Source organism: Palaemon carinicauda, chromosome 38, assembly GCF_036898095.1.
Source record: "Palaemon carinicauda isolate YSFRI2023 chromosome 38, ASM3689809v2, whole genome shotgun sequence".
Taxonomy (NCBI): Eukaryota; Metazoa; Arthropoda; class Malacostraca; order Decapoda; family Palaemonidae; genus Palaemon; species Palaemon carinicauda.
In genome coordinates, this window is record NC_090762.1 from 56,697,864 (window position 1) to 56,711,130 (window position 13,267).

General features: G+C 43.4%; 1 protein-coding gene across 1 annotated transcript in view; it reads left to right on the forward strand.

Moving 5' to 3' along the window:
• LOC137630647 (uncharacterized) overlaps positions 1 to 13,267 on the forward strand; it is a 185,887-nt gene that overhangs the window by 140,548 nt on the left and 32,072 nt on the right. Inside the window, 2 exon segments of the mRNA XM_068362262.1 lie at positions 2,230 to 2,458; positions 11,424 to 11,611. Of these exon segments, the coding sequence (XP_068218363.1) occupies positions 2,230 to 2,458; positions 11,424 to 11,611 (417 nt within the window).

Consider the following 13,267-nt stretch of genomic DNA (forward strand, 5'->3'; position numbering starts at 1 on the left):
CTTCTGGAACTCCAGGTCAACTGCCTAGGATGGGTCACACTTCTTCCTTCACACACAAGCTTACGTTGGCCACATGGTTCCTTGCGGAGCAAGGAACTTGTGAGGTGCAGGGACTCCTTTTCTCGAGTGCGACTCACTCGGATTCTGAGTCCCCGGGTAAAGCCAAAGCCAGTATGGCTGGGGACTTTCCACCCTACCTAAGGCGTAAGTCACCCTTTGTAAATAGCGTGGTTTGTATTTCGGTTACGGAACAAATGACAAATTCGAAGATAATTTGTATTTTTCCTAACCATACAAACCTTAGCTATTTACACATATTTGCCCGCCAGCCCTGTCCCCCAAGACAAGTCCTACCTCTAAGTGAAAGTGAGCATTCACCTGTGTGTGAGGGGGAGGAGGGGTAGCTAGCTACCACTCCCCTACACCCCCCGCTAACGCGCAGGGGTAATACACCCTCGTTAAATTCTAATGGCTCGCCATTTCAGCTGCGCTAAAAGGTAACCCTTTGTAAATAGCTAAGGTTTGTATGGTTAGGAAAAATACAAATTATCTTCGAATTTGTCATTTTGAAAATGCTTTAGGGGTCGCGTACGACCCATCATACCTTTCCAGGGTTAATACTGTAATGAGTTTTTAAAGGCCTATTCTGCACATTTATTTCTTACTTTCTTTACTTATGCTCTTAAATTTACGTCGGGAAGAATTAAGAAAATGAATTTTAAATTATATGCTCTTAGAACCTTCAATGGTTAATCTTGGCTGCTGTTTTCACCTGTGAGTTTTCTTCTCAATTTTTAAGAAATTTTCATTTTCAACATGAATCCAATCCATTACAATTATACTGAAGTATGACTAATAGGGCCAACTTGCAGCCTATTCTAACTTACCCCAGTATAGAGCCTAATTTCCATTAATTTGTTATACCCAGTGTAAATGAAAATTGGGAAAACCATCAAAATCTATTGAAGAAAGAGCATTATACCGCCTATGTATAAATACAATCCATTAAATAATTTCTTTCATTAAAATATACCCATTATTACTGTACTTCAGAAGCCAATAGTTTCTTCTCACACAACCAGTCAGTAAAGTTTGTATGAAGTACAATAGATCAGGCATTACACAGTAATTACTACTCTACCTGATATTAAAAACAAAATCTACTCAATCAAGTACACTTGTAAGCTAATGTATGCACTTTGAAACAATTCTAGGTTAGATTAATCTTTCAAAATTCCTTCCTGTTTCCATGTGTACATTAAAAACTGATATAAACTGGTTTTCCATTATAAGTACATCACAAAGCATTGTACGCATACCCAAAGGTTAAAAAAAATCCTTATTGCTATATGTTTGAAATGGCTCACAAACAATTGGTGATGTAGCATACACCTGTTTGAGTACACATTTTCTGAGGCATTCATAGGCTATTATATCTTCTCCACCTTTATCCCTACATTAAAAGGTCGGTTGCCTGATGCCCCATCTCCAATCTTTTCATCAAAGGCATCCTCTTCCACCTAACCCCTTTTATTCATATCACCCTTCACCTCATCTCACCATCTTATTTTCTGCCTTCCTCTCGATGTTCTCCCCATAACAGATTCCTCCCAAGTCTTCCTTACTCCTTCCTCAGCATCCATCCTCAACATGTGCCCACACCATCTCAGTCATGACACTCATATCATCTCTTTTAAGTTTTACAACATCTGCCATTCTTCTAATTTCATCATTTTCCCTTCAAGTAGTGATATTCCCTTAATTCACCCCATACATAGGGTATTGAAAGGAATTCATTAAAATATAAGATGAAGCTGAGCAGTTGTCATCAGTAGAGTGATCCTACAAGGCATTCACCTCTTCTCCAAAAAATAGGCTAAAGCTCAAGGGCATTGTTTGCAGAAATATATACTGTATAGTATATCTGAGTGCTAAGAGTCTCTCAAGGAAAACTAAAATAGTTTGACATAAATTATAATTGAATATGTAATGTGTACATTAGTTCTGATAAGGGAAAATTTACATATAGAAGATAGCGATAAGGAAGACCGTAATGAAATTAAATTTATAATGAATTATATTACCGTTAAAATCCCAATAGCTCGGTGTACCTACTGTTGCTTCCTGAATCCATAATTGGGAAATAAAAAGTAGCTGATAAGTTATACCACCCCACACAGCAATGGAGAGAGTATATCTTTAATTGCCCTTTTCTTTTATTTTTATCAGGCTTGCAGCGGTATAAAATCCCAGACGGACATACTCACATCATGTTCCGCCCATGGGTCAAGAGAGGTGCAACTAGTAATGCTCCAACAGTCCACATGCAAATATCAAATACCGTTGCTATATCCACGACATTGAAGAGACTAGAAAGCTTGGTTATCGATGTTGCAGATGATGCAAAATATTATTGTATAGAGTGTGATGGGAATCTCACATTAGAACATCATTTCAGGTATAGTTGCTTTTTTTTATTTCTCACTTAAATACACTTACATTAAGTTTATTTCTTACTATTCTTTAAATCAACATAGAACAGGATAATTAGAGAGCAAATGAAATGTGGAATTTTTAGGCTTTAACATTTAATAATCAGTTTTCAATTGCATTGATGATTTTAATGTAATCTTTCTATAAATTGCCACTTTTAATATGTTCTTGCTCAAATGCAAACCTTCATTCTTCAAGCTTAAATCAATTGTTGGAGTTGAAGTAGCAAGTAGGTATAAAATGTTGGCAGGTATACTTGAATACTATTCCTCACTCCTCTCATGTACCAGGAAAATTAATTGCCGTAGGGAATGGACCATTGCCAGTCATTTCACAGAGTGCCTCCCACTAAAAAGTAGTACTGTAGTATAATTGATAGAGTCAAGATGATATGTGTTTTTCCCAGATAGACTTCCCCTGTAAGTTTGTAGCCCTATGGTCAAATGGTATAAAGGTAATGGTTCACCACTCTCCTAGCTGCCGACATTTAACTACTGTACCTCGATACCGCACTACAACAAATATTTCCAGATTATAGTGAAGAATACTTATTAAATAGAGGACTAGGCTTTGGATAGCTAAGCAAAATACGGTTTATTTTTTAGAATTTCCTGTTATATCTGCTTGAATTATAATTACAACAATAAATATTGGGTAGTACTAAAAGTTTATTAATTGCTAATACTAAAGGTACAATGCTAGTCATTTTCCTTTGTATCTTAGAGTACTTTAGTTGGAAATATGCCTCCATTGCATTTAGATGCCTGGTTGCATTGATTAATAAATATAATTCCCTTTGGTGTGAAGGTAATTTTGTCACAGGTAAGGGATATTTGTGTAAATATCCCACTTAAAAAAGTTTGTTCCTACATGAATACAAGCACTTGCTCTTTAATAGAAATATGAAGCTGGTTATGGCTATTAATTTTTCAATATTAATCTTACCCGGTGATCATGTAGCTGCAGCTCTGCTGCCCGACAGAAAAAACCTACGGGCGGGATACGCCAGCGATTGCTATACAGGTGGGGGTGTACAACAACAGCGCCATCTGTCGAGTAGGTACTCAAGTACTTCTTGTCAACACAGAACCAATTTTCTCTCTGTCGTGCCACCGGCAAGACCTACTTGATACGCTGTTGTTTCTGGAGTTGATTTTCACGCTATTTGGTGAAGTATTCTCTCTAGTTATTAGCTTTCGCTTTACAGAAGTTATCATCAATACTTTATCACTTTCATTGATTAGATTTTGGATTATTTGTTGACGACTTGGATAGATTTTGGATTTACCCCTTTGACTAATTCAAGATGTCTGACCCTACTCAAGTCCCCAAGTACAGGCAGTGTAGCGCTAGGGACTGTTCTAGGCGTCTTCCGAAGGCCTCTATAGATCCTCACACCGTTTGTTCCAATTGTAGGGGTAAAGCCTGTCAATTGGAAGATCGATGTGAGGAATGCGCTGGGCTTTCGGAATTCGATTTTCAAGAATTCCTTAAGAATGCACGTAGGCTAGAGAAGGATAGGATCAGGAGGAGTTCGTCTCGCTCTATTGATTTTTCCTCTCCCCATGCCCCACAACCTATTCCTTCCCCTGTAGTGGTTACACCCGACCCTTCTACTAGCTCTCATCAACCTTCGATGGCGGATATGATGCGTGCCATTCAGGCTCTTGGTGACAGAGTTGAGTCATTAGCGAATGACCGCAATCAACTCTTGGCTGACGTCAAAGAGTTGAAGGAGAAAAGTGCAGTGGGAAGTGTAGTGAGTGTCAGTGCAGTGAAAAGTGTCAGTGTTACGCATGAGGGTGCGTCTGTTCGTGCCTGTCGTCCTCCCAGTCCGGGACCTCTTGCAAGCTCCCAAGCCCAGGGGAGAAGCAATGTCGTACGACCAAATGGTTCGACAGGCCTTGATCAGCGTACAGACGTACCCTCCGTGGTTTCGGACGTATCTTGCAGAGATCGTCCCACCCACAAACAGACGAGTGAGCCCATTCATTCCTCGTCTGCGGAAGAGGTTTCTCGACAGAAACGCTGGACCAAGGTCTCACGACCTCTCAAGCGCAAGGTCCCTTCCGAGCGAGTCCAACGGCCCAGGTGTAGCCACTGGGTCAGTTCGGACTCGCCGCAGTCTTCCGAAGACTGCACACCTCCCAAGAGAGGTAGAGTGGTTCCGCAGCAGGCAATCACTCCGTCTGTTGCCGCACCAACCGCTGTAGACCCTAAGTGGTCTTTGCTGCAGTCTATGCAGACTCAGCTAGCTTCCTTCATGCAGGAGTATCGTGCTGAGAAGGTTGACGCTGCACCCGTTAACCTACAACCTGCCACGGTTGTGCGCTCAGCTGACACTGCGGCTGCCTGCTCCCACACTCCGGCTGTAAGAGCTCCACCACCGATGCGCAGTCGACCCTGCCAGACGCATGTTGACGTTAGCCGACGTGCGGCACCCTCCGTTGACATGCGTGAGCTACCGCATCAGCAGGAAGGTGGAGTCAAGCTGCCGTGTTTTGACGCGATGCGTCAGTCTCCGCAACCCACGGCAGTCCCCACCACGCACCACCTCTCCGCTTTGGTTGTTGCCAGCTCTCAGACTGACCAACAGCGGCATGACGTTGGATCCAGTGCAGCTACGCATGCACCCGTGCTGCCGGATTCAGCCGTTCAGCTTTCTTCTCCTCCTTTGCCGCTTCCTCCTCAGCATTCGGATGAAGGAATCTCTGATGACGACGAAGCCGCGCATTTGGACGATCAACACTCCGACATAGATGAACCCAAGACTACGCCTCCCTCCTTAGACTTTAGGAAAGTCCTTGCCCTGTTTAAGGAGTTGTATCCTGACCAGTTTGTGTCTGCAGCTCCACGCTCACCTCCCTCTGAGTTCGCTTTAGGCATGCAGTCAGCAGCTCCTGCCTTTACGAAGCTCGTACTCGCTCGCTCGTCCAAGAGAGCTTTAAGGGTACTGGGAGAGTGGCTGCAGGCCAAGAAGCAACTTGGGAAGACTACCTTCATGTTTCCCCCGGCCAAGCTTGCTTCCAGATCTAGCGTCTGGTATGCCACAGGAGAGGTTCTCGGCTTGGGAGTTCCTGCCTCTGCCCAGGGCGACTTCTCAAGTCTGGTAGACTCTCCCCGCAGACTGGCTATGAGACGGTCCAAGATTTGCTGGACTTCTTCGGACATGGACCATCTTTTGAAGGGAGTTTTCCGTGCGTTTGAGATCTTTAACTTCCTGGACTGGTGTTTGGGAGCGTTGAGCAGAAAGACCTCCCCTTCGGATAAGGACACTGCCATGCTCATCATGTCCTGCATGGACAAAGCCATTCGGGATGGGTCTGGCGAGCTTGCGGCTTCTTTCGTGTCTGGAGTTCTCAAGAAGCGAGATCACCTTTGCTCCTTCTTGTCGGCGGGAGTCACACCATGTCAGAAGTCAGAGCTGATGTTTGCTCCGCTATCGAAGTGTCTCTTTCCTGAAGAGCTGATCAAGGGGATTGCCGCCTCGTTGATCCAGAAAGACACCCATGACCTGGTGGCGTCATCCGCACGTAAAGTCACAGCTTTACCTTCCGTGCCTAGACCTAGGATGGACACACCAGCGTCTAGGTTCATTCCGCCCTTTCGTGGCAGAACCTCCAGCAGAGGAGGTACCCGTGCCGATAGTCAACGTGGCAACAAGAAGAAGGGTTCCAAGTCCTCAAGAGGCAGAGTCTGACTGCCATCTTCTCCAGACAGCAGTGGGAGCCAGGCTCAAGAACTACTGGCAGGCCTGGGAGAACAGGGGTGCAGACGCACAGTCTGTGAAGTTACTCAGAGAGGGGTACAGGATTCCATTCTTGCGCAAGCCCCCTCTAGCAACAACTCCCATCGACACCTCTCCCAGGTACAGAGAGGAGGACAAGAGGCTAGCTTTACAGCAAGAGGTGTCTCTTTTGCTACAAAAGGGAGCGGTAGTCATAGTCCGGGACCATCAATCCCCGGGCTTCTACAACCGTCTCTTCTTAGTGGCGAAGAAGACAGGAGGGTGGAGACCGGTGCTAGACGTCAGTGCTCTAAATGTCTTTGTCACCAAGCAGACGTTCACCATGGAGACGACGAAGTCGGTGCTAGCATCGGTCAGGAAGGAAGACTGGATGGTCTCGTTAGACCTAAAGGACGCGTACTTTCACGTCCCCATCCACCCAGATTCCCAACCTTTTCTAAGGTTCGTCTTTGGGAAGGTGGTTTACCAGTTCCAAGCCCTGTGCTTTGGCCTAAGCACGGCACCTCTAGTGTTTACCAAACTGATGAGGAATATTGCCAAATTCCTGCATTTAGCAGACATCAGAGCCTCCCTCTATTTGGACGACTGGCTTTTAAGAGCTGCGTCAAGTCGTCGCTGTCTGGAGAATCTAAAATGGACTCTGGGTCTGACCAAGGAATTGGGTCTCCTGGTCAATATAGAAAAGTCCCAACTCGTCCCATCCCAAACTATAGTCTATCTAGGTATGGAGATTCAGAGTCAAGCTTTTCGGGCTTTTCCGTCGGCCCCCAGAATCAGTCAAGCCCAAGAATGCATCCAGAGCATGCTGAAGAGGAACCGATGTTCAGTCAGACAGTGGATGAGTCTGATAGGGACGCTTTCATCGCTGGACCAGTTCATCGCGTTAGGGAGACTCCACCTCCGACCCCTTCAGTATCACCTAGCTGCTCACTGGAGAAAGGACATGACGCTAGAAGCGGTCTCAGTTCCTATCTCCGAGAAGATGAAGTCTGCACTGACTTGGTGGAAGAACAACATTCTTCTCAGGGAAGGTCTACCACTGGCTGTTCAGACCCCCGACCACCTTCTCTTCTCGGACGCATCGGACACGGGCTGGGGTGCGACACTGGACGGTCGGGAATGCTCGGGCACGTGGAATCCGGATCAAAGAGCACTACACATCAACTGCAAGGAGCTACTGGCAGTTCATCTGGCCTTGAGAAGCTTCAAGTCCCTCCTTCTAGGCAAGGTGGTGGAGGTGAACTCCGACAACACCACAGCCTTGGCGTACATCTCCAAGCAAGGAGGGACTCATTCGATGACGTTGTTCGAGATCGCAAGGGACCTCCTCACCTGGTCAAGAGATCGAAACATATCTCTTGTAACGAGGTTCATTCAAGGCGACATGAATGTCATGGCAGACCGCCTCAGCCGGAAGGGTCAGATCATCCCTACAGAATGGACCCTTCACAAGAATGTTTGCAACAGACTATGGACCCTGTGGGGTCAGCCCACCATAGATCTGTTCGCTACCTCGATGACCAAGAGGCTCCCAAATTATTGCTCACCGATTCCGGACCCAGCAGCAGTTCACATAGATGCCTTTCTTCTGGATTGGTCCCATCTAGACCTTTATGCGTTCCCCCCGTTCAAGATTGTCAACAAGGTACTACAGAAGTTCGCCTCTCACGAAGGGACAAGGTTGACGTTGGTTGCTCCCCTCTGGCCCGCGAGAGAATGGTTCACCGAGGTACTGCAATGGCTAGTAGACGTTCCCAGGACTCTTCCTCTAAGAGTGGACCTTCTGCGTCAGCCGCATGTAAAGAAGGTACACCCAAGCCTCCACGCTCTTCGTCTGACTGCTTTCAGACTATCGAAAGACTCTCAAGAGCTAGAGGCTTTTCGAAGGAGGCAGCCAGAGCGATTGCCAGAGCAAGGAGGACATCCACTCTCAAGGTCTACCAGTCAAAATGGGAAGTCTTCCGAAGCTGGTGCAAGGCGAATTCAGTATCCTCAACCAGTACCTCTGTAACTCAGATAGCTGACTTCCTTTTACACCTAAGGAAGGTAAGATCCCTTTCAGCTCCTACGATCAAAGGTTACAGAAGCATGTTGGCAGCAGTCTTCCGCCACAGAGGCTTAGATCTTTCCAACAACAAAGATCTACAGGACCTCCTTAAGTCTTTTGAGACCTCAAAGGAGCGTCGGTTAGCCACACCAGGTTGGAACTTAGACGTGGTTTTAAGGTTCCTGATGTCAGCAAGGTTCGAACCGCTTCAATCAGCCTCTTTTAAAGATCTCACTTTGAAGACTCTTTTCCTTGTTTGCTTAGCAACAGCTAAAAGAGTCAGTGAGATACACACCTTCAGCAGGAACATAGGATTTACATCTGAAACGGCTACATGTTCCTTACAGCTTGGTTTTTTAGCTAAAATCGAACTCCCTTCTCGTCCTTGGCCCAAATCGTTCGAGATTCCAAGTCTGTCCAGTTTGGTTGGAAACGAACAAGAGAGAGTACTATGCCCAGTAAGAGCTCTTAAGTACTATTTAAGACGTACGAAGCCTTTACGAGGACAATCAGAAGCTTTATGGTGTTCTATTAAGAAACCTGCTTTACCGATGTCGAAGAACGCAGTTTCTTATTACATCAGACTTTTGATTAGAGAAGCCCATTCTCATCTGAATGAGGAGGACCATGCTTTGCTGAAGGTAAGGACACATGAAGTTAGAGCTGTCGCAACTTCAGTGGCCTTCAAACAAAACAGATCTCTGCAGAGTGTAATGGATGCAACCTATTGGAGAAGCAAGTCAGTGTTCGCATCATTTTACCTTAAAGATGTCCAGTCTCTTTACGAGAACTGCTACACCCTGGGACCATTCGTAGCAGCGAGTGCAGTAGTAGGTGAGGGCTCAACCACTACATTCCCATAATCCCATAACCTTTTTTTAATCTTTCTCTTGAAATGCTTTTTATTGTTGTTTTTGGGTTGTACGGAAGGCTAAGAAGCCTTTCGCATCCTGGTTGATTTGGCGGGTGGTCAAATTCTTTCTTGAGAAGCGCCTAGATTAGAGGTTGTGATGAGGTCCTTTAGTATGGGTTGCAGCCCTTCATACTTCAGCACCTAGGAGTCGCTCAGCATCCTAAGAGGATCGCGAGGCTCAGTAAGGAAGACGTACTTAAAAAGGCAGAGTAATGGTTCAAGTCGACTTTCTTACCAGGTACTTATTAATTTTATGTTTGTTATTTTGAATAACTGCTAAAATGAAATACGGGATACTTAGCTTCTAATGTTAACATGTATGCTGGTCTCCACCCACCCCCCTGGGTGTGAATCAGCTACATGATCACCGGGTAAGATTAATATTGAAAAATGTTATTTTCATTAGTAAAATAAATTTTTGAATATACTTACCCGGTGATCATGAATTAAAGGACCCACCCTTCCTCCCCATAGAGACCCAGTGGACCGAGGAGAAAATTGGTTCTGTGTTGACAAGAAGTACTTGAGTACCTACTCGACAGATGGCGCTGTTGTTGTACACCCCCACCTGTATAGCGATCGCTGGCGTATCCCGCCCGTAGGTTTTTTTCTGTCGGGCAGCAGAGCTGCAGCTACATGATCACCGGGTAAGTATATTCAAAAATTTATTTTACTAATGAAAATAACATATTTTGAGGTGGCCATGGTTATTGTTGGGGCAAGGAAGCTCCGCTCACCCGGAAGGCCATACATCTCTTACTTTGTTTCCAGCTGCAGCCACATAGCACAGACTTATTTCTGGCTCCCTTGACTAACTGTTTTAATTTTTTCTATTAGACAATTGTGTTTGCAGATTGTTTTATCAGCAAAAGATATTTTGAAGGAAGGATGGATTTTCAGTCATTTCCCAATAACTGTAGCTGTGCAGACCTGCCAATATCCACATTCTTGTTTATGTTGGACAGTATTCCTGATTGCTATTTATTCCCTAGCTTGTGTGGCTTGGTAACCACAATGACAAAATCCTAGGGAGGTTGACAATCCTTAGACATCGATGTGGTCCGTTGTAGGAAGAAGGTTTTACTGTCGCTGAGTGTGAAGCTAAAGGATTTCACCCTTCACCTTTCCTTCAGTGTTTTCCCCGATTCCGGAATGGGGCTAATGATGTATCGCCTGGTTGTGATCTCTTGAAGGAGTTCCTGCAATCTTTTGCCCATTTGAGAGTCGTCATCAGCATCACCGACCCTTAGAAAGAGAACTTCAAGTTCCTCCACTTCTGCCTCACCTTCAAGTTCCTCCTCCACTTCTTCCTCACCTTTATCTCATCATATATGGTTAGTGGGATGGTAGGGCTCCACCCTATTTCTTCCCCTTTATGGACATAGCAATCCAAAAATACCAATTGATATGAGTTATGTATGTGTTACTTCTACAATTTCTCTTCTTGTGAGAGAGAGAGAATACTGCTCTTTGAGTACCCTTGACTCCCTTCACTGAATATGGGAACACATGTAGAGGACTCCTACAGCAGCCTGACACCACCTGTTTGCATGTTTTCTCTGCAAGAAAAATCATCTTTACAAGCCAAGTTTTCAATGGATAGCCATACACGCAAGTTTGTCTCATCAACCTCATCAGTCTTCTCGTGTGAAGTCCCTTTGAGGTGTGATCTCCGCCTGTATGTGTTGTTATTCACTCTTACTGTCATTTCTGCGGTCACCTTCTGAGAATGTGTTCGCATTCTATCAAGGTCAGAAACTTGAAAGTTCAACTTTACCTAGTGCACCCTAAACACACCTGAAAACTTCTCTAGATCACTTTGCGCAGGATCCCCAGAGATAAGTTCTGTATAGCTAGGAAAAATTAAAGATTTGTAGTATTTCTTTCTAGGCACTGGAACTCAATGTTATTGCCTTGGTGGATTTTTGCTTATAATTATTGTAATAAGTTTATTTTGTGAATTATAAATAAAAATTTTCATAGGATATTTACAGCTTTTCAAGTGAGAAGGGTGGTAATATGGGCTTTCATGTCTCACATATTGAAGCAATTTCTTGGTTGGATAACCTACCCATGCCAATTTACAACTAGTATTGTAAGATCAAATCCCTTGTGTAGTCCCCAAGAGAGCATAGAAAGGACTCCCTGTGGTCATTAAAAAGCAATGTAAAAATAAATGATAGTACTGTCACCAGAGTTATCCATTGTTGTATGTCTTTCAGAGCCTATCAGAAGTGCACAAAATGTACATATTCAACTTGCTGCCGTAACATGGTTAGCAAGCATGCACAGGTATTTCACCCTAATGGAAAATCTAAGAATGGGTGTTACAGAATTGGTCCTCCCATTGTTCTGCCTGAACCAATGTACTGCATATGTGGCTTCAGTACTCGTAGTGGCAACCATCTTGGTAAGTAAATGTTAATGTGCCTTCATTTATTTTCTTGGAGATTAGTCATTTTTTTAACATCAAAATTTTCTTTTTCTGGGATTAGCCAGTGAAGGTTTAACATTTGAAAATTTTATTTGATTTGGCAAAGTTATTTCAACCAAATTTTGTAATTACAGTAGATGTTCTTTAATAGAGAAATTTACCAATTACTCATATATTGCATACCCTTGATTATATTTATGAATCTCGCCTGATGTTTACATTGCTTTCTTCTCGAATCCAGCAAAATTTCAATGTTTATCCTAAAACCTAAAATGTCTTATTTCCTTTTCTCTAATAGTGATCCCCTTGTAGCGGACTCATATGTTTATAGACTTGTCTAAGACAATATTCAATAATGATTTTACCTCTCATCTTTCCCTCCAATACCCATGGTAAAGGTTATGAAACAAAATACTTTAGGTGAGCCTACCAAATCTTAAAATAGGAAGATTCAATTTACTATATGTGATTCTATCATACCTGTCTTCTATCCCTCCAAGGAGAACTACTTGTAAGAAGGGAAGGCTAACCAGCTGGCCCTTTTATTTCATGGTCATATACCTAATTGGAGGAGGGAGGAACAACCCCTCTCTATAATATATAACATTCCAACACATTCATGTAGGTGAGAATATTGTCTATTAAATAGGTTATTACTTTCATAATCAACTACATGGATAACTTAAGTTATAAAACCACTGTAATACAGCTGAATAACTATACAAATCCCGTCCTTAGCCTAACCTTGCCAAGGTTAGAACTAACAGGCCACAATAAAGAACACCCAGTTCAGGATTTAACTGCCTTTAAGCCAGTAAACTAATGCAGTTACATTAAATGTAATAATATTCACCATGTAACCTGCTAGACAACCTTCAATGAGGTTATGCTTGCCTAGCTATAGTTATAGATGCCACAAGTTGACCTTTATTTGTATTTCATAACTAACTAGTAATTGGAACTTGTTTGATTAAGGAAAGTTACAAAAAATGATCCTGCAATTGAAGCAACCACAACTTTTGACTATTAAACTACAGTTATGGAAATATACAAAATGGCTAAGCTAGTTAGGGTATAAACTGCCTCTAATTAGGAATGAGTTAGGAAAAGTATGAAACTAATCTTTCATCTGGTGCGAGGTTGAATGTCATGTTGAATGGAGAGTTACTTGAGGAGGTGGTTCAGTTTAAGTACTTGGGGTCTATTGTTGCAGCAAATGGTGGAGTGGAAGCAGATGTACGTTAGAGTGAATGAAGGATGCATAGTGTTGGGGACAGTTAAGCGAGTAGTAAAAAATAGAGGGTTGGGCATGAATGTAAAGAGAGTTTTGTATGAGAAAGTGATTGTACCAACTGTGATGTATGGATCGGAGTTGTGGGGAATGAAAGTGACGGAGAGACAGAAATTGAATGAGTTTGAGATGAAATGTCTAAGGAGTATGGCTGGTATATCTCAAGTAGATAGGTTTAGGAACGAAGTAGTGAGGGTGAGAATGGGTGTAAGAAATGAGTTAGCAGCTAGAGTGGATATGAATGTGTTGAGGTGGTTTGGCCATGTTGAGAGAAAGGAAAATGGTTGTCTGCTAAAGAAGGTGATGAATGCAAGAGTTGTTGGGAAAAGTACAAGAGGAAG